We start from the raw sequence: 23,213 nt of genomic DNA on the forward strand, positions 1-23,213 counted from the left end.
TGTAGGTAGGCCCTTGCTCCTTTGTATGCCACTGTTTTCTCTGTATGAAAAAGCTGGTGGTCTACCGGTGGTTTAATCATGCTCTCTTTCACATTCTTCCAGTTTAGACTACCATGGGAAAGCACTTTCTAGAGGGAGATAAGGAGAGCAGGTCAACCTGTGCTACTCAAAACCTCCTGGGCAGTTAACAGTCGACACTGAAGAAGGCAAATAGGAAATTTCCTAGCACTGTTCCCACATTTTGCATTAGAGAAGAAAGTAGGAACACAAGGAAGATAGGAGAAATTCTGATGCTGGATATTAAACCTTCCTATATAGAAGCAATGAGATCAGTAAACCAATAACAGGATAGTTAAAGTACAGCCGTTGTTTGTGTCAGAATGGTTTTAACAATGAATTTTAATAAGCCATAAACTGCAGACATGAGTCCCATATGTGCAATTGTACTGTATAAGCTTATTTCTCTGTGCCAACCTAAATGGGCTGTAGAGCAAAAGCAATGAATTTATTTCTAGTCATTAATTACCAAAGTACATGCAGATCAAGTATACACCAGGTAAAAAGGTAACAATTCACTCACATCTGGCATTGTACGAGTCAGATAGGTCTCACTCTCAAATCCTCTATGTACAGTACACAGCAGGCAAAAAGATGGGAATTCAATCAGGTATGGCGTGTATATTACTCCTTTCCACTTGTACCAGGGCTGGAAAATTTCAATCACAACTAGCCAGAGGCGAGTTACTGGTTGTACAGCTCGGGGAAAGCTGGCAGATAACTCACTAATCCCTCATCTTCAATCCTTTATAATTTCTTGTTGGATCAGATCCTAAATAGCCTGTTGCAGCTCCTTCTGCCACCCAGACTAGTTCCTCATCTATACCAACACGGTGTAATATTTTCTGTGGATTAATTTCCTCTGTTTAAAGTTCAAGCAGAAATGTTTGAATGAAACATTATTTTAGGAGATAAAGAAGATTTTCAATGATTAAGTGCAGAGCCAAACATTCCAGAATGAATGAATGCTGCAAAGTGAGCTTGCTGTAAAGTCACCACAGTAAAAATGCAAGTAACTGAGTGCAGAACAACCTGCACTGGCGATGGAGCAGCTGATATTCAATTTACACATCATAAATGAAAACATAAATTATCCCAATGTTGGCTTTACAAAGCATGTAACCGGTAGTTTTACGGTCCTTCATAGCATTTGCTTCACTCATACAGCTCAGCAATTCTCCAAGGTTTCAAGGGATATGCAATATTTCCTGCATCATTGTTTCCTGTGTCCGTCAGATTTTGTGTACTTAGGAGTGCTTTAAACAATATCCATACAAGCAGCATGGGTCATAGGATGTTGATTACATATTCTCATTTTCTTTATAAAAATCAACCATCTAACTGATTTTATTTCTTAAACTTTCATAATTAAGAAATTTAGCTGTATTAAGGTGCGTTTAATATTTTAGGAAGGATCCAAACTTATGTATCATAATTTCAAGAGCTAGTTACAATCAAAGGAAAACAAAAACTTACCGTTTCATTGCTAAAAGTGAATTTCAATAACATTCCCAGTCATTTTGTCTCTACTGTTGGTTTATAACTAATTCTTTGGCCCTACATAAAATATTGTGTTTATCTTTCAATATTTTAGACTGAAAACAACTAATTTACATAATCTACATCATAGAAAGTCTGAGCTAAATGCAATCCAGTTGTTTATGAATGTTTTGGAGCTGCTTCAACACGTTTTTGGATACACAGACAGGCAAGATATCAAAATTTCATTCAAAGTTTGAGTTATGAGTTCCAAACTTGCACACCAACATTCATAATACATAGTCATTACATTCAGAAAACCAACATTTCATGGTTCACAACCGGAAATTAAAATAGAACACATGGAACTGGAAAGGTTTGAACAATGACTATTGAATGTAATCAGTATATCGCGAGTAGGTTCATATGTATTTTCTACTTAATGATAGCAGACTTCTCAAAAGATTATTAAATCATGAAAGGTAAACCTTACTGTATAGTTGGATGTTAATTTCTTACCTCAAAAGGCCCACATATAAGTTGCAAGTACGCCATTTACCTTTGAGGAATAATGAGAAGTTGAATGGTTCCTCCAAAGAGCACTGTCATCTGTTACTGGACATCAGGATGGGGAATTCTTTGGGTAATCACATCCACTAATCACTATAAAGTCCTGTGCAGCTGCTCCAGGGTCATTATATTCTTACTGAAACATTTATTTGCTGAGGTAGCTAACAGTGTGCCTAAAGCTACTCTCCAAGTCCACTACCGTAACTGAACCATACGGAGGTGCTTTACAGGGAATGGCAGCATCAGGAAAAAAGTTTAAAAAAAAAAAAATACAGTAACGTACTGTGTGTTTATTGAGTGGTAATTATGGTAAAAGATGTCCCTTTAAGTTGACTGATTAATATTCCAGTTTTTTGCTTCTGAAAAACCAAATGAATCTCACGTGTTTCCACAAAGTGAGTTAATCAATTCCAAATCACAGTTGACAATTCATTTATGAGGGCTGAAATAACTCATGAGATTCTCATTGTGCGTTGTGTGATTAGTGCCATACCTACCCTAAACCTTCTTCAGTTAAATCCTTTCTTGCATACATGACTCATATCGACTGTTCAATCTGTATTAATAGATGAACCTATCCACCCAGTTAATTCACTCCGATCCCCTTATGCTTGGTACCTAACTACCCTTTGGTCCAATCAATAAATTTCACGTAACTTATGTATGTCAGACTCCAGCAGAATTCTTCTAGTTTCTATCAACAAGCTACTTTTAACTTCCATATGATAATGTTGGCATTAAAGTGACAGTTAAGGTTTGATAAATGATTGCAGCCTATTCACAACCATCTGCCACTCCAATAAACAGCAAAAAGGTAAAACCTACAGTAAAAGGTTATGGGCCAGATATTGCAGTGATAATAATAGTGAAACTTACATCATTAGCATTATTCCATTAAAATCAACAGCAACTTTGGGCATCCACAAATGTGCAGAATGTGGAAATCCAGAAATTGTTGGTGATTCTGTGCTCCAAAAGAAGGTGCAACGGGAAAGCTATGAATTGCTAAGAACTTCCACTTATGCTTCCTGTCCCTCTTCAAAGACTCTTAAAGAAGGCATATCTTATTGAATGAGTATCTAGTGAACGAACTTCATATTTACAGCTAAACAACCTCATTGGCCCTGAAAACTATTTTTATATTCATGAAATGTCCGATTTCACCAAACTAAAATACTCCACATTAAAATATATATGCTTTAAAATATGTTTATAATGGGAGTTTAGTTATTTCAATCTAATCAATTAATTTTGGCATCGGAAAATTTAATTAAAAGTGAAATATATTAAATGCTTTTAACTTTTTAGTTTGCTGCATGTGAATAGCTGCTTACCTGTTTGCCGATGCACACCAAGACATCCTGTTGACTTGGCAGAGATTTAAGCTGCCATCGGAAAAGGGATAAACCATTTCACAGAGATCATGTGATCTTTGTGGGTTGCTTTCGTTAAGGTTAAGGAAAATGCACCGCTGACTGCAAAATACAGCCTATATTTCAGTTCAATTCTCACACTGCAAACTGGATTCAGTGATGGAGTTATAAAAATACCCAGCTTATTCCAAGAGTGCAGTCTGAGACTAGAGTTTCCTACAGCAAGCACAATCTTAGTTACACCCAAATATATATGATCTTAAAGTTACGTAAGTTCTTTGTGCACAGGTTGCATGTTCCTTTGCACGCAAATACCGAAAGAATTCTAGTTCTGGGTGTGGTGTACAGTGCAGTTCAACCACTGCTGGATACAACTGCAACATTATTGCCTTTAGTGGGACCACATTCTGTGTACCTGAGTCAATGTTGTGTCAAATTATTCCTGCCAAGATTAAGTTACTAGTCTCCAGTCCTCATTGAATCTCTGGTACCTAATGATATCCAGAACACTGAAACCAACTTTAAAAGAAAAGATGGTAACTGCATGCTCAATTGAGTATTAAAGTTTGATGATTGTTAATAGTTAATAGAACATTACAGCACAGTACAGGCCCCCCGGCCCTCAATGTTGCGCCGATGTTGTGTTTATTTTGGCTTTCTTGGGATTTATTCAAATACTTCAGTAAGTTTAAGAAAGTTGGTGAAAAGCAGGAAACCCAAAATATCACCTCAATCTTGTCGTCATCATCTTGATCACAAGAACAGCCATCTCTGATCATTGCCTTATATCCCCTAACAGTCATTACTAATCTTCTGTATCACCCTAAATAAACGCTCTCCAATCTCTTTCAAGTTCTCAACTGTTTTGCCTTTAGCTATCATCTCCACTGGAGATCTGCTCAAGCACTCCCTCAATCCTTGATGCTTTTCCATCAGTAAGGCCCTTACTCTCTCCCACAACTGTCACTCCCCAACATCTTTAATTCAAGTCCACGAAACTCAGATCAGGCGCTCACCCGTTTTAGTCATTCATAGCCAGAGCCAGTTGCATCACGAATCCAGCTCCATCTGGCCTCACTCTCCTCTGCTAAGATTGCCCATTATTTCAGAATAATTATGAATGAAAAGATGGCTTCAGCTTATTTTCTCTACCACTGTCTCTTTTAACCTTGCTCCCCGATCTTAAAGTGCAAGGAGCTCATGGAATTATTTTGTCACTGATACAGAGACCATTGATTCAGCTGCATCGTTCTTTTCTCTGTCAAGTCAGACATCCCCCAAGGTTCCCTTTTAACTAGCCCTTAACCAATGTCTTTTGTCTACTTTTTTCTCCTGTTATGTCCTCTCCAAACTCATCTTATCCACGAGACCCATTTCCTTTGCTCTCGATCTTATTCCCACTAAACTGCTGACCAACCAACTTCTCTTTCGGGCCTCCACATTAGCTGACATTGTAAACAGCTTCTTTTCCGCAACTATTTCCTATTCCCTTTTAAAACTACCATTACCATACACCTACACAAAACACCCACCCTCAAATCCACTGTCCTTGCAAACTAGATTCATTTGCAGCATTTAATTTCTTCCCAAAGTCATTAAATGGCTTTCTACCAAATCTGTGCCCACCTTTCTCTCCAGTTCACGCTTGGACCGTTCCAATCAGGTTTCGTCCCTGCCATAGTACCAAAATAGCTGTTATCCATGCCGCAAAATATATGTTCTGTAACTGTGGTGCACTCTCTCTCCTCAAACCGTTGGACTTCCCTGCAGCGTTTGACAGCCAATCACATCATTCTTCAATGCATCTCATTCATTGCCTAGCTGAGTGTGATTAACTTCATTTGGCTTCACTTAGACCTATGCCATCTGCCAAAAAAAACTTTGGCAATCTCTAGCTTCTCTTAACACTCGATTAGCCCTCGTGTCCCAAGAATCTGTCAACCGTGCCTCATATCCCACATCTGCACGTGGGTCCTGAGTAACATTGTGTCAGCATCACATGTGTACTGATGACATCCATACCTCAATCCACCACTCTGGACCTCTCTAGTACCTTTACATTGTCAGCTTGTTTATATCTGTTCCAATGCTATTCTGACACACCTCCACCTTTCAAAATCTTGAGCTCATCAAAACTCTGCTGCCATTAATATCAACCCCACAAAGTTGCACTCACCAATTAATTATGAACCTACAATGACTCCATATCTACCAATGCCTCCATTTAAAAATTTTAATCATGTGTTCCAATCCCTCCATGGCCTCACCCCGTCCCCTATATCTGTAACTTCCTCCATTCATACAATACTCAAGAGAACTCTGCATTCTGTCAACTATAGCTTCTTATATAAGCTTAACGCTTCATCCCATTGGCTATGCTTTCAGTCATTAGCCTAAAGCTCTGGAATTCCCTCCTTACATCTCTGCCAGTCTCTATCTCTCCTCCTTTTAAGACTTTCCTAAAAACCTAGCTCTTTGTCCACTTTAGTTAAGCCTCCTGTTATGCACTTGTTGGGCTCAGTGTAAATCTTTGACCGATTTGTCATTTGATGATTCTGAGATGCATCGATATTAACGGTGCAATGTATATGAAAGTTGTTTTAAAATTATAGTGCAACAATGGGAAGTTAATATTAAAATAACGAACTTGGACTCAAATACAATTGACAAATAAAAAGTCATGGGAGAGCCGTGGAAAAGATACTGCAACAGGAAACCTGCACTTGAGCAGAGTTAGATATTGGAAGAAGCCTGGGGCCAAAGTACATAGGAACTGGAGTAGCCCATTCAGTCCCAGAAACCTGGTCCACCATTCAATTAGATCCCGATCGATCTGTGTTGGAAATACATTTATTCGATTTAACTCCAAATTGCCGGATAGCTTTATGCAACAAAAATTTCAACAGCTACAGCATTTTGGGGGAGGAGAAATCCAGATTTCTATTACCCTTTGTGAGTAAATGTGCTTCCCCATTTCCCTTCTAAATGGCCTGGGTCAGGATTATAACCTCTTGTTCTCGATTCTCCTTTCCCCACAACTAGCAGAAACAGTTTGTGTCTGCCCTATAGAGTCCTTTAAACATTTTAAGCACTTCATCCAAATCGTCCTCAATCTTCCATACAAGTAATGTTTTTGCAATCAGTCTTCATAATTTAACCCTCTAAAGCCCCAGTTTGACATTCATTTTTTTTGTTTAAATGGTCATGGGAGGGAGACATGGAAGGAAGGCTGTCCATTGGTTTAATCTGAAACCAACAAAGTTAAAAATCAGCTGTGGCTGTCAATTTATTTTTGTACCAGCGAATAGATAACTATTTTCCCTCTGCGTTGTATAAATGTTAAGAAAACCACAGTCCCTTTAAGTATTGCACAAAAGTTTAAAACTTGACAGAGCAAAATCGGAGGAAACCTTAATGGTTATTCAGATGGTATTTCACAAAAATGCATTCTGCATGCCATCTCAAAATCCCTAACAATTTATTAAAAACTGGTATGTTGGAATGCTGATGCAACTTCTTTTATACTGTTAAGTCTAAAGTGCACAAGGAGAGGTTACCATATTGGAGCTGGAGTTTCTGCTTAGGTTAACAAATGTAATTTATGCTCTGTGAATTGTAAAATGTTGTATCACTTAATATGTGCCATATTACAGTTTACATATTTAAATAGCTTGAACTAAAAGTCAGGTGGAGGGGGGCGGGGGAATAATAGATTTAATAAATTTGATCCGCAAAAATAGCTTGACATGAATATTGTATTTTATATTAAAGAAGTAATTGACGCTTGTCTAAACTTTTGAAGCTCAACTTATTTTATGGTGAAAGAAATATAATGCGTAAAAGTCGGAACAATATTATTTTTTTGCAGTCAAGGATAGTTAACCTCCTATGAAAGCTTTTTTTAAGCTCATACATGTAACCTCTCCCCCTGGGCCTTTCAACTAATGTTGCTAAAGGTCAGGGTAGGTGGCTAGCTTCTGGGATTACATTTTTTTATAAGTTAGAGTTGCACATAACAGCTGCTCAACAGAAACTCAATTTAAGTGATGCTTCTCCCTGCAAGGAGTTGTCAGACTCCTGCTTGATCTTGTACATTCCATTACTGTGATAAGTAACTCAAGAGACACTGGGGATTGAAATTGTTCATCCCACTCCGACATGCTTCAAAATTATATGCTTAATGGTTAAGATTCAAAATGCCATGGATAAGCATTGTGAAATTTTAGGTTTAAAGCTCAACATAGCAAATTAAGGCAGAGTGTATCTTTAGCGTAAAAATAAATTGTATTGATCAATTCAATCTATTAATACTAAATAGATACTCGCATATCTGATAGCCCAATTCATCTCTAAATATGCAACTGTATTTTTAAAAAATCTTTAAAATAATTCAACTGATTTAAGCAGCAATCACTACAATATTCTTAGCTTTTTCCAAATCTGCTACAATGGTTCACTAAAATGCAGTACAAATTTCCAAATGCAGAAATATACAGAAGAAATTAATTCAATAATTTATTACACGGTGCAGACAATTATTGCAGACCTGTTAATTATCACATTTGCAGAGTTATCCAGTTATGTTCATACTCAGGAAACAACTTTCTGGATTTTTCAAACTGTTCTCCTTTTTCTAAAAAGCAATCCAATTTAACTTGAGTAATTATACATCCAGGAAGCTGGAATAGAGTTTTGGAAGCGAAAACTGATCAGGTTAGACAGAAAATATCTTTTGACACCTGACCAATTAATATTGTTGTGATATATGATGGGTTAAACAAAAAAAAAAAATGTATATTTTTTTCTGCTGGTTAGGCAACCGTAAACAATATGGGATCAGAGGTTGAGGTACAGCAAGAAATGTTACAAACAGATCTATTGATTTCTAATTAGGATCATATACAATACAGAAAGTACTGAAAAAACTCAGCAGATCTGGCAGCATCTGAGGAGAGAGAAACAGAGTTAACATTTCAAATCTAACATGATTCTTCTTCAGAACTGAAGAGAGGTAGGAACGTGATTGGCTAAAATCCACAGATACTGTCAGACCGGAGCTTTTCCAGTATTTGCTTTCATTTCATATTGCCAGCATCCACAGTATTTTGTTTTTAATCATACACAATACATATGCTTATCTAAAAATATGCTAAATGATAGTACAATAATACCACTATTCTTCTGTCATTATTGAACCTATTCTTTTTGTCTATGATACATAGGAAAACTAGAATAGAATTCTCTTTTGGACACGACTGTGAATAATTTGAAACATAAGTCAGTTTGAAAGCTTGTATAGCAAACTATGTTGTCTTGTCATTCATGAACTGCAGTCAGCTGTATATGGAATTAGTCAGCCCGTTGGTAACAATTGCTGAGACAAATAATGGCCTCCTTCTGTGTTGTAAATTTCTATGATTCCATTCCTCTCCCAACATCAGCCAGTGACTGAACTAAAGTTGTCTTCAAGCCCTTCAGGTTAAGATCATAGAAGTTTAGTCGGGTTTCGATCCAAGAACTAGGCAGTTCTATTTCAGCATATGGACCTATCAAGTCCATCATAGGTAGGAATTTGTTTATTATCCTATTCAATTATATCCTTCCTTTCCAACACTCTATCAAAGGTACGTAAGAACATTGATTTATGAATCTGAAGTACCTTGTATATGAAGTAAACTCCCAAGCTCAGGACATAAGATCGGAAAGACCGTGGCACAATCACTTCAACAAGTAATGGCATGATTTGTCAACAGTCTTTCATACACCTTGCCAATTTGAACTCGAGTTTCCAAACTCGTGAGTTTCTGATCAGGTATTTGTACAGCCCACAAGGGTACCACTTTTTGGCACTTTACTGACCTGGTCTAATGAGATGCACTTGGTCAGTCAGTGGTCACAAAAGTCAGAGTTTTCAGAAAAGAAATACAGCAATAGTGATTTGCTTCCTCCACTATTGTAGTGATCTTATCCAAACACCATCATATTGTTTGTCCAGACAGTCTTCTTTTGGCTTGACATTGAACAGTGAAGGAAAGCTCACTCAACCAATTCTTTTAGATTTCTGACAAACAGCCCAGAAGTATGCACGTTATACATCAAAACATTTTAAACCTAGTAAAAACCATGCAGCTGCATGCAATCTCTCTCCATCCTCTAATTTTAATTTAGGTGCTTGGGAAATAGAGTAATTCAAATTGAAACCTTTGGGGAAATTTACAAAGAGTGAACTTATTGAAATATTAAAGCAAATAATCAGGGTGGCTGCAAGAAAGTCAACAGTAAATATTGCTGCAGGCTCACATTCATCTACAAAGAAAGTTGGTATGACTGATCTCGCTTTTTTTGTATAAATGATTGCTTGCCTCAGTTCTGATACCTATATAAAACAGCTAAAGAACTACAAAAATGTGTACAGTTAATTCATCAAAATGCAGTAATGATTCTGAAACGCACAACTATTAATCGCCATTTTATATGTTCTGATGTACATCTTTTCATGAGTTGTCAGCTAATCAAAACACTTCTCCATGAGTAAATGAAAAACAATAGGATATCCAGGGCCAATTACAATACAGCAATAAAAATCAAATTATTGTTTTAATCAGTTCACACTAAGAATACAAGATCCTAATCTGAAGCATAGATTTCAAAAAAGTTATAAACCAAAAAAATTGTATAAAAGTGGCACCCAAAAACGGAGAACAATTTGTCTGAAAATGGTTCATTATTGAATATACAATTGCAACGTAATGTGGTTTAATTCAGTTTTTGGCTTACTGCTTAGCAACTCTCCCAATAGTTCATGTCAATGGCATACAACTTGATACTGGATTAACTGTCAATATTGAAAAATTCAGACAGTAATTATATTAGATTGACCTTGCATCACAGTAACCCAAACAGTCTACACCATATTCATAAATAAAAATTCTCCACATTCTCTGGACCCAGCTAAAATATTTTTTATAGGGAGCAGATTTTGAGAATTTCAACTTTTTACGGAACCTGTTTTGGCTATTGTTTGCTGTATTGAAGTGATAAAGCTGTATTTGTACCACATTGAAAATAAACTAGGTTAGGAAATCCTGGACTACAACTTACTGTGGTTAATAAAATGCACACTGTGGATCATTACATTTATTGCAGACTTACACTTCATAAATTAATGGTTAGTCAAAATTGTATCTTCGTGTTAGCAAACTGGATTCAATCAATCAGAGAGAACAGATGATGTACAGTAGTATTTGGTTTTACAAGAAAAAGAAAATCTCAAACATGCATGGAACGATCTTTAACCCTTTCCCTGTATGCTTGGTTACAACTCCCCGATCACACTTGCAAACATTCCTTTCCTCCCGTTAGTATCAGAATCATTTGTATCTGATAGGATCCCACATCCATTCGACTGAATTGTACCAAAACAGTACAATTAATCTGCAACCTGTGTGTGTTGAACGCATCCAAAATCACCTACACCTGTAACTGGCTACAAATGCCATTCCTTTCTACTGCTGGACTATGAGGAGAATGGTTTAAAAACTAAATGAAACCATGAGGAAAACATATTTTGAAGTAACTTTAGATTTTTAAAAAAGTATTAAATGAAAGTATTTTGAATAATGTAAAGAAAAATTCAGAAAGATCACATGGCACCATAAAACAAAAGGGATTCATTTAAAAACGTATTCAGATTTGGTTGCTTTCTATAAATGGGCTTTACTGCCACCTTAGGCAAGCGACTGCTATCCTGATCAGTCAGCAGCACAGACAGCAGGTCATAAACTATCTACAAGCTGATCTGTTTCACCCACCCGCTAGGCAATAGGGGGGGAGGGGGGGGGAAAGAGACAGGGAAAGGGAGCACATAAAAATGAACTTGCAAAAATCAATTAAATGACAAAATATGATTGCATTTTTGTACAATTGTGACTGAGTTGACACATTACTTTTAATTCTTTAGATTGAATCTAACACAACATACAAGTTATCTTTAAATGCTGATACATTATAATCTTAGTAGATATAACATTACTTTAAATTAGACAAAACAACAAACAGTAACATTTAGGTACAGCAAAATAAGATGTTCTACAGGAGCAAGTTCGAAAGCAAGGTAGGGATGCATTCCAGACCACAAAATAGCAGAGGGTTCAACTACTGCTGGAAGGCAAATAAACCCTGTGACTTACCAGACACAGAGAAATCAGTAACATGAAATCATTCAGAGAAGGGGCAAAGTGGGATCAAGTGTGACCAAACAGCAATAGCACACTTGATTATAACCAATGGTGGCTTGATTGCAGTCTTCCTAGTTCAATCCAGGGGTGTGTCCTTATTTACAGCTTGCTGCAATCCTGCTTGTGATCAATGCTCCATATGCCAACTGCTAAATATGTGTAACCAAAGGTATTTGTGTGTTCGTGCATTTCATAATTTTGTCATTGTGAAAACTAATTATTTTTAAGTATCCTGTCTTGGCAAATTGAATGTAATAGCTCAAGAAGTTACAGTTGGCCATTAAACTGAGAAGCAGTAAATTCATTTTATTCTGACTCCTTAAAAGTCTTGCCAAAAAGTGAAAATGATCCTGCATAACCAGCAGTTAATTAAAAATAGTAGCAATGAAAAGGTTTAAAATATCAAAATATGTAGATTTTAATTTATTCTCATTTTGAAACTTACATTTCAATAATGACTCACCTTTTACATTTCATCAGTGATTCCTACAGTTAAGTCTCACTAAATGGTCTGAAGTTTGGTTGATGCTACCTCCCTCCCTCACTATTCAAAGTGGAATAATAGTTAAGTTTAAAATGGAAAAAGTACTTCAACTGCAAATATACTGCTCCCCTCTCATGTGTGCACAATCCATACAAGATTAGAATATACAGTCAAAATGAACAAAAATCTCTTAAATAAGTTTATTCATTGAAAATAACCACACTCATAACTTCATATTGGAATTCTAATTCTATACGGTCACATTGTCAAAGTTCACACTTCATAAAACCTAGCATGAAGATGACAGATGTTGCAGTAAATAACATTTATGGACATATAAGCTAAGACAATTATTTGTAATGTCAAAGATTTCATTTACACACGTACACACACGCACACAAAATAAATGAGGCTATGAGTAATTACATATCCAGGGTACCAGTTTCAAAGTGGCATTTGAAGAAGTTAGCTAACTCTTGGTTGGGACAAGTGCTTATTATACAAAAAGACTCCCCAAAAATGAAAAGAGTGCACTATTTAAAGAAAAAAAGTCTGCTCTGTCAAAATAATTTGATTATGTAAGAATTGTTGATATCACAATTGTATTAAAGATGTATATAAAAATAACAAATTTTAGGGGTAAAATAAAAAAATCACAATAGTGCTGAGACAGCACTGCCAAACTGGTCTTAAAACTAGGTCAACAATGGAAAGATGGAGCTGCAGTTTCCCATCCAGGTTTCAACTGCAGCACATGTTTACAACCAGGTTCACTTCAGTACCTGATCATCCTTTTGGGAGAAAGGAAATATTGTTTAATTTATCTATCATCTGACGAGGAACTTTTTTAACAAGTTGTATTTAAACTGCTCATTAATGTTATTTTACATTAATACGCCTGGACAAAAATTTAAGGTGACTTTCAGATGTTGGCGGATTTTGAATAAAGAAATCTCCCGACTCAGGAATGTGTTTTGACAGGATACATAACTAAAATTACTGTAAATAATAGCTTTTTAAGCTGCAACCATTTTTCTCGAGCACTTTCAATTTAATAGATAGAATTTTGGATGGACAGTTCTTAAATTAGTCACTTTGGAAAGTTTTTTGTAATCCTTTTTATACTTGATTTAACAAGGCCTTGTTATCACAAATGTGGACCTAGATTTAGGGTCAATATATCCTCAAACCTAGCAAAAAGACCAGGTGATTTGGAAGAATAACTTACTAATATTAATATAAAGTTCCAGTCTACTGCATGACACCCCAGGAGGGATGAATTGTAAATGAGCTGTAGTTAAACTAATCTATCCCATATGTAGTGGCTGGAGCAGATTTTGGTATGTTAACTATTTAGCACCAGAAATACAGCAACTCTATTAAATGGCAGAAGCTCCAAACAATTGCAGTATATCAGAGCCACTGAAGATTGGAAAAATTACATTTTAAAAATGACATGAATAAAAATCTTCCTTTCATCATTTGAGACATACGCAATTAAGAGCCACCTTATCCTTAAAGAAAAATCAGCTACTCCAGACTTTGCAGCATTCTCACCAAACAGTTGAATAAAGAAACGTCCTTTGGGGAACAGAACTAAAATTTTATCTGATTTATCAGCCACTTTATACAAAGGACTATATGACACTCAATGGTAGCTAAAACATATATTCCATAAATAGTACTTCTACTGACATTGGTAAACAGGTCTACTTCTAAGTCGGTTAAGTAAAATGTAGGCATGGTTTGTAAAATCAGAAACAATATTCCTGTTTTCAACAAAAGCCCAATACACATTTATTCAGCATGACACCCAATAACATACAGGTGGTTAAAGTAACTGGTGTCCTTGTGCCTCCCTCATTCTTGATACTTCCACAAACAAATATGCCAGAGTGTGTTGTTCCATCGGTTCTACTTAACACTGCCTTTTAACAAGGTAAAGCAGTTCTATGAACCGAAAGATTTCTGACATGCAGTGCTTCCCTATCCTTGGTTACAGCATGTTGCACTCTGTAACATTATTGGAAGCTGTTATGGTTTCCGGTGTTGACTTCCTTTTGCGTTCTTACAGAAAATCGATTAAACTATCCAACAATTCAGGGAAAGATACAAGGGAGTAAGCACTTCTCTTAAAAGCATTTCTCCTTCCTCAAATAATTAAACATTGCTTAGCAACTTCCAGCAAAGACGGATTTTGGGAAGGGTTACGAGTTGTAGTTTTATCTGTGAAAGCTTCATGTCATCTTACTCCCCAAGGCGGAGGGCACCATCTGCTTTGACTTTATATTAAAGTCACATTATTTTGCATAAATGTGATTCTTGGGAGGAATGAAAACAGCAGAACCAGTAAGGGGATGGGGGTGGAGAGAGAAGAGAAAAAGCAGAAGGCCATTTCACGAACATTGTAAAACCAGCTCCTCAAAATAAAATGTGTCTTACCAGCAAAGGAGGGACCAGCAGAAATATAGGGGCACGGAAACATAACTTACCTTCATAAATCTAACATAGATCAAATTGTGCTGTTTTAGTTTTAACATTGTAATCTCCATTTTCACAAAATCTGAGCAAGACATAAAACTAAAAGCTCTTTTAAAAAGGAAATCAAATCTGAATCATTTACTCATTTCTATACAGGTAGCCCTTGTTCATTTTGTCAGTAACAGATAGGGAACTGCTTGGTATAAGTTATTGTAAATAATTTTGAACATTGGAGGCTATATAAAGTAAACTGAAAAATACTACAGTAGATTGTTTTGTGATTGTTTTTTTGTTTATTTTGTTAAGTATCAAGCACGTAAACATGTCGAATCAGCTTACTTCGTCCACAGTATGGCTGTCCAGGTATAAACTCTGCTGCATTAACCCAGTCCTCCAGGTTTGAGCTTGTTGTTGCAGGGTTGGATTCCTCAATCACTGTTTTTGTGCTCATTTCACCATTTAATTTTGTAAGTGGAGTAAGTTTAGTAGCTGATGCGGTGGCAGAATCCTTCGGGATCAATGGCGTAGGACCACTCTGAACCTCCGACAATCCTTGGTTTGACGGCTTCACGTGGTCATACCTGTATATCAATTAGGGATGTTACAATTAATGCAACATCATAAACCTGTTACAACAACGTTTTTCTTAGGAATATGAGTAAAAAGGACACTCATCCCCTCAAGCCTGCTCTACCATTCACTTTGATCATGACAGATCTATACCTCAAATTCACCACCTGCAGATTCCTCACTAGCCATCTACAATACAAATTTCCACTGATCGGAGTCTTAAAAACTTCAACTGACTTGGGAAATAGATCCATTACTCTTTGCGTGGTAAGTGTTTCCTGATTTCACTTCTAAATAGCCCAGTTCTAATTTTAAGATGATTCCTCTTGTTCCGGGTCACCCCACTGGAGGAAATAACTGTATTGGTCAAATTGAATATCATTTTAAATACATTAATTAGTTCATCAAGCAACCTTCTAAACTACGGAAATGCAAATCAACTTGTCCTCATAATTTAACTCTTTAAGCCATGTTATACTTTTGGCGATTCTGTCCTGTACCCCTTCCAAAGCCTATATCTTTCCTGAGGTTCAGTGCCCAGGACTGAATGCATTTAGACAATTAGGGTCTGCTGAACAAATTATTGTGTTTTCACTTTTGAATTCCAATAACTTTAAGATAACATTCCATTAGACATGGGCGGCACTGTGTTGCAGTGGTTAGTACTGCTGCCTAACGGCGTCGAGGACCCGGGTTCGATCTCGGCCCCGGGTCAATGTCCGCGTCGGTCCCACCCCCACACCCCAAAAGATGCGCAGGATAGGTGAATTGGTCATGTTAAATTGCCCCTTAATTAGAAAAAAATGGGTACTCTAAATTTGTATTTTTTTAAATGCTCATTTATATTTCTCAAATGCAAAGTGGATGAACTCCACAGTTCCCCACATTAAACTCCATTTGCTAGTTTTGCCCACACATAATCTATGCCCCATTGTAAATTCCAGTTTTAATCCACACAATTTATTGTATCTGCTAATTTAGTGTTACTGCAAACCTGGGTATAAAACATGGAAACACTCTTTCCAAGTCATTATATAGTGAAAAGCTTTGAATGCAGTAAAGATCCCCAGGGAAAACCAATTGTTATGTCCTATGAATCACAGCAGATTTTATGTATTTATACTCAGTCTTCTGCCTCCCAACCAATTATAAACCTACGATACAAAGTTACCTCCAATTCTTTGCACTCCTCTTTCTGCTAATACTCCTTTGTATGGAATCTGGACATCTATTTACACAACATCAATAAATACTCCTTTATCTGCCATCACAGTAACAAAACTTTCAACTAGATTTGTCAGACAGGCCCTTTCTTTTGGAAGTTCATGTTGATTTGAGCACTTGGACACCTGTCTCTGATGATGAGTAACAGCTTCACAATTGATGTTAGACTGATAGATCTTTCATTAGCTGGTTTCTCCCTTTCTTCCTAAATAATGCAATTTCCCAGACACAAAAAACACAACTCCGGAATCTAGAGAACATGGAAAATTTCTGACCAATGCAACTGCAATTCCACTGCTCATTTTCTAATGCCCTGGAGTGGGAATCATCAGACCCTGGAGACTTATCCCAATTATTTAATCTATATTCACTACCTTACTTTTCTTGACTATTTTTAGGTTCCCTTCTAACACCTGTTATTTTGCCTTCTTCCTGTATGGATATAACATGCTCATTTAAGTCTTACTTTTCCAGTTAAATCTGAAACATTAACTGTTTCTCTCTCCCCAGATATTGCCATACCTAATACAGACCTATTGAGCTCAATAGCTCAAAATTCCCAATCCTCTTTTTATAACACAAAACTGCTTCCTGCTGTGGACTGGATTGGGCGGCACGATAGCACAATGGTTCGCATTGTTGCTTCACAGCACCAGGGTCCCGGGTTCGATTCCCTCTTGGATCACTGTCTGTGTGGAGTCTGCACGTTTTCCCCGTGTCTGCGTGGGTTTCCTCCGGGTGCTCCGGTTTCCTCCCACAAGTCTCGAAAACGTGCGGATAGGTGAATTGGACATTCTGAATTCTCCCTCAGTGTACCCGAACAGGTGCCGGAGTGTGGCGACTGGGGGATTTTCACAGTAACTTCATTGCAGTGTTAATGTAAGCCTACTCGTGACAATAATAAAGGTTATTATTATTAGAGCAATATTGCAAGCACACAAAATTTCGCATTTTAAGGGAAAATGATTTGGAACTCTGCTGCGTATACAGTACTCGATTTGCTCCTGAATCCTTCCCGAAGTATAAAGAAGCTGATTAAGTATCATCAGGAACCTGCACAATGTTTGGAAATGTGGTCTAGCCACAGATCTTACCTAAAGCAACTGAACCTAATACAATTGGACATATTTTTGTTTTAAAACAGGCTGCTTAGCTAAAAATTGTAGGTCCAAGACAAATACCACTAATATTGCAGCCTTCCAGGAATGTTTTGTAGCAGGTCATTGTTACTACTAGATCATCTCAAATGTTATTTTTACACTCAGGATCAACTTAGTATAAAAAGGATCAGAGATTTTTAAGCAGAGACAGGAAATGAGGACTGAACATAATCAGTGAAATTCTCAGCAAATAGTTGCTTTGAAAAAAATTTGAATGATAAATCTCCCATTTGGAACTTATGTTTATTCCTGCAGTGCCTTATGGATAGGGTTGAACGACACATGTAATTATGTTGCTTGAATGAGTAAGACAGTCAATTTAATCAAGGAAGAGTGGATGGCAGCAATCTTTAGGTAGTGCAGAGGACAGATTTCAATGCAATTATGTTATAATCAACAACTTTATGAAGCAAGTGTCACGGTAGCATAGTGGTTAGCACTGCTGCCTCACAGGGCCTGAGACCCAGGTTCAATTCCGGCTTTGGGTGACAGCCTGTGTGAAGTTTGCACTTTCTTCGTCTGTGTGAAGTTTGCACTTTCTTCCCATGTCTGCGTGGGTTTCCTCTGGGTACTCCTGTTTCCCCCCCAGAGTCCAAAAAAGTCCAGGTTAGATGGATTGACCATACATGCCTGTAATGCCAACTATGTATTTTAACCTGGATTTTCCTACATTACACTGTCAGCAATCTGCTGGTTTAGTTAGGGGTTTAAAGGAAATAGGCAGAAGTCCACTGAGGGAGGGAATAGATGCTGAATTTTCTTCTCCTGCCCATGTACGTTTACAAAAATTATCTTGGCTCTTTCAGAGATCTTCGTATCAACTATGTCAAAAGTGTTTGGGCCCTTCTGCCTGTTTGAACAGATTTTATTTTCTAATACCTGAGCTAGATGAATTTTGCTGTTTAACAGGATACAGGCGCCAGTCCACCCAACATTTTTTTCTGACACTTTGGAATCATGGTTGGCTTAGGACAACGGGTGGAAGTCATGTCCTAAACCAATCCCAAAAGTCAATCTTCCCTGGACAGAAACTCAGGCTGTTCTGGGAAGACAAAGTTTAGCTATATAGTTAACTGGCAAGGCAAAGCTGCCAGTCTACATTGCACACATCATCATTAATGTGCAAAATAACCAGCAAGTTGAGAAGGAAAAGTGTTTTGAGGATTTCCATTATTTGATGACTTTGCCTCATGCCTTCAAACTACGCTTTATTTTTTTTAAAGAACCTGCTGAATTTTCATATTACTTATACATTAAGCTGAAAAAGTTAGGGTTCATGTTTAATTTTAAACCAGTCAAAAGACAATCAAATGGATTATCGCAATAATGCTCTTGCAAAATATATATACTTTTTAAAGAACTGTTTATGCCATTATTATGGATACACTACAAGAACGCTGTTACACAGGGAAAATAAGGTGAATGAAAGAAAATTGCTGAAAGCATTGAGTTTTTTTTGGGAAACCAGTGATCAGAATGCAAAACTAGGGCAAATATACTTGCTGTAAAATAGCAGCCATTGTGCGTCACTGAGAACATCACAGAACCACCTAAAACGTGTACTAAGATAGTTAAGAGTTTTCAATTAAACATGCTTCAAAGTACTGAACTTAAAAGATACATGCACCAATAGATGGATAATGAGTGTGTATGGTGAATCAGATATGATAATGTACAACCTGCCATTTAATTTGCAGGACATCCATCAATTCTACTGATTCAGTGATTGAAAAGGACAGCTTTTATTATTACATGGCGCTCTGGAGAAATGCTGAGGCTGCCCATTTTTTTGAGTAAGCTTTAATCAGTGGCTTTGTTTACTCTAATATGTAATTTTACCTGCCTCAATTTAACGCTTACCTTTTTTTTAAATATCAGAATTAGAAATATCAGATGTGGGAGTGTAGTGGTCATGGAACATCAACTGAGAGGTGAGGAGTTCAAATGCTGTGATGAGGATTGTGAAAACGAAACCATTAAACCTAGCAATTTACAAGCTGGCAGAAGAGAAAAAAAAAAATCTAAATCTGCTAGATTGTTGCAAAACTAAAGAGATTAACTTCAGGAACCTACTTCAGAAGTGCCTTAGCTGGGCATTCAATTTAGCACCTTTCACAACTTCAGGACTTCCCAACATTCCCAATAAAGTACTTTTGAAATGTAATCGCTACTGTAATCTAGGAAATGTAACTGCCAAGTTGTGCCCAAGCTCCCACAAGAGCAATGACAAGGCAATTTACAAGGTTCCCTTGCTAAACAACTAAACTTTTACCAACTGGAGACTCTCATTAAGAATGGTCTTCAGATTGTGCAACATTACAAGCAAAATAACACATTGTGCATTGCATGGTAGTGTCTCAAAACCAGCAGTCTCGAGACAGAGGGAGTGCTGAATGTTGCACTGAGCAATTCGGGTCAAGCTGGGTCAGGTGGTGCCAAGAGTCGTTTGAAATGTGGAAATAAGACTGGTATGCAATTGATGAAGGCGATAACCAGTCAGGTGCCACGCCACATCAATGCTAGGCCTAGTCAAATTGTCCAGCTTTTAAAAAAATTTACTCAATTAAAATTGCTGCATGGCATATTCTAATATAAAGTCCAGTTTTTGAACGGCTGGATTGGAGACATTATACTGTTAAACATTTCTCTCATAAAACATATGAGCCACAAGAAATACACTAATTATACAAAGAATGGATATTCTATGAAGTTGTTCAGATTGAGATGTCATTTTACCCAAGCTTTGAATTTTTATCTCAGCATACAAAAGATGTTAGGCAAGAGATACTAGATTGGAGGTAGATTCCCAGCATTCAGCAATAGGCCTTGGGGAAGGGGATACAAGTTTTGTTTTGCATGGTTATGGAAATGCTTTTGCAATTTGACAAGGCTGAGGGAAATTATCCCATAATTAGCCAGAGTTACAATTGACACACTGAGGTTTTGTATCAGAGGGCAACCATGGTGTCAATAATATGCCTTTATAAAAAAATAAATTTAGAGTACCCAATTATTTTTTCCAATTAAAGGACAATTTAGTGTGGCCAATCCACCTAACCTGCACACCTTTGGGTTGTGGGGTGAAATCCACGCAGACACGGGGAGACTGTGCAAACTCCACACAGAGTGACCCGGGGCTGGGATCGAACCCGGGTCCTCAGCGCAGTAGGCAGCAGTGCTAACCACTGCGCCACCGTGCCGCCCCAATAATATCATGTCAGGAGACGGAGGTGTAGTTAAATCCTGGAGCTTAGCAATACTGCAAAACATAATCTAACCTTTGACAAATATGAGGTCCAAATATGGAGATTGGTTCAACTGGGTCCAAAGTCTGGAAACCTGGGAGCTTTTATGCTAGATACACTATACTTAGGTTCAACATTAAACCATCCTGTAAACTAATTTCATAGCCCATGTGAATCAAACAAGTATCCTCCAATAACTAAGCATATGTAAGCCCAGCGATCACAGAACCTTTGCCATTGTAAAGCAGTTTACTGGAATGGATCACATGCAGTAAAGTGGTCTCTCTATCTGGCAAGTTTAAAAACAAACACTATAAGGCTGTGCATCTTTCAATAATTAAGAGTGGATGTCAGAACATGATCACAGACATATGTGGCAGAAAAAAAAGCACAAAGTCATTCATTAGCTCAGAACTTTGTTGGCTTCACTGATGGCTGATTCCCAGTAAATCAGACACAGATCCATAGGGCTTTTATGAGATCACACTGAACACTTTAGGCAGTTTTGGTCCCTCATCCTATTTCTTACGGCACGGTACGGATGCACAGAGGTTAGCACCGTTGCCTCACAGCGCCAGGGTCCCAGATTCAATTCCTGGTTTGGGTCATTGTCTGTGCAGAGTTTGCACATTCTCCCTGTGTCTGCGTCCAAAGATGTGCAGGTTAGTTGGATTTGCCATGCTAAATTGTTCTTAGTGTTCAGGGAGGTTGGGTTGGTTGGGGTTACTGGGTTACGGGGATGGGGGCTTAGGTAGGATGCTCGTTCCAATGGTCGGTGCAGACTAGATGGGCCGAATGGCCTCCTTCTGCACTGTAAAATCAAGATCTATGATCTCCCCTCTCCACCCCACTCCCTCCCTCTGAACTCCAGACAACCTAGATCTCACTGGGGAGGGGTGACTGGAGGATCTGACCTTGGGCGACTTGTCTGTGTGGAGTTTGCACATTTCCCCCGTGTCTGCATGGGTTTCCTCCGGGTGCTCCGGTTGCCTCCCATAGATTAGGTGGATTGGATATGCTAAATTGCCCCTAAAGGGGTTGCAAGGTGGGGATTGGGCCTAGGTTAGGGTGCTCGTTCAGAGGGTAGGTGCAGACTCAATAGGCAAATAGGCAAATGGCCTCCTTCTGCACTATAAATTCTATGTTTCTATTCTATGTTCCCCAACAACCAATAGAACACCTCATCTATTTTATATCTACTTAAACTAGTGTGGCGCAAGGACCTCTTATGTCTACTAGACTCTAAGATCTTCCATGTGCTACCATGTATGTCTTCAGAAAAAAGACTGAAGGAAGCACCCTCGTGAAATAAGGCGCATGAATGTAAATCAACAATTTCAATTACCATGAAACCTGCAACTAGGGGATTTGCATCAAGTTTCCTTTATTTGCATATATTGCAATAATGGCAGTCTATACAGCAGCATTTATAGAATCAGAAATAAAGAGGCCCTTCAGCCCATCAAGCCTACACCAACAAAAAACTCCTTTAAACTTACACTAATCTCACTTCCCAGTACATGACCTCTCGCCTTCACATTAAGTGCTCATTCAGGTATTTATTTATTTATTTATTTTATTAAAAAGAGTGAGGTTTTCTGCCTCAACTACCCACTGAGGCAGTGCATTCCAGCACTGGGTGAATTTCTTTTTCCTCAAATCCCCTCTAAACCTCCTGCCTTTCACCTTAAAATGATACCCCCTTGTTATTGATCCTTGAACTAAGAGGAACAGCTTTCTCTCCATCCAGTCCATGCCCTCATAATCTTATATACTTCAATCAGGTCCCGTCAGCCTTCTCTGCTCCAAAGAAAACAACCCGAGCATATCCAGCCTCTCTTCATAACTAAAATGCTGCATCCCTGGCAACATCTTGGTGAATCTCCTCTGCACCCCCTCTAGTGTGATCACATCCTTCCTATATTCCTAAATTCATCCTCATCTGGGACCATGACGAATTCTGGAGCCTGTCCAGCAATTTGAGAGTTCAGCACATTTCCTGCTCATCATATTTCCTAATTTACTGCCACCCTAGGGTCATTTTCCATTGAGTGAGGAACTGATCCTGAGATCTACGGCAGTAGCAACTTGAACAGAGCAATGTGACTGCTGTAGGGCAGATGTGCTTGGGGATTCCAGCCAAAATGAAGTGGTTCATATCCTGCAGAACCCTGTGCAGGACAACCTCCATCCCCGCTGCAGCTGGTAAAGTTCTGGGGCTGGGGAGGAGGCCATTAGCAGCTCATCAGTAGCTGACACACTGGTGCAATCAATTAGTCAACTCTGGGGAGGTTTGATCATGTGATGCAGGATATATATTATTGGAATAACTA

At 37.9% G+C, this 23,213-nt stretch overlaps 1 protein-coding gene across 2 annotated transcripts in view; it reads right to left on the reverse strand.

Annotated features, from left to right (window-relative positions):
* mkrn1 (makorin, ring finger protein, 1) overlaps positions 1–23,213 on the reverse strand; it is a 101,207-nt gene that overhangs the window by 35,444 nt on the left and 42,550 nt on the right. For both annotated transcript variants that reach the window (XM_072484624.1, XM_072484623.1), the window contains exon 3: positions 15,021–15,262. In XM_072484624.1, the coding sequence (XP_072340725.1) occupies positions 15,021–15,262 (242 nt within the window). The remainder of the gene's footprint in view (positions 1–15,020; positions 15,263–23,213) is intronic.

Source organism: Scyliorhinus torazame, chromosome 19, assembly GCF_047496885.1.
Source record: "Scyliorhinus torazame isolate Kashiwa2021f chromosome 19, sScyTor2.1, whole genome shotgun sequence".
Classification (NCBI taxonomy): domain Eukaryota; kingdom Metazoa; phylum Chordata; class Chondrichthyes; order Carcharhiniformes; family Scyliorhinidae; genus Scyliorhinus; species Scyliorhinus torazame.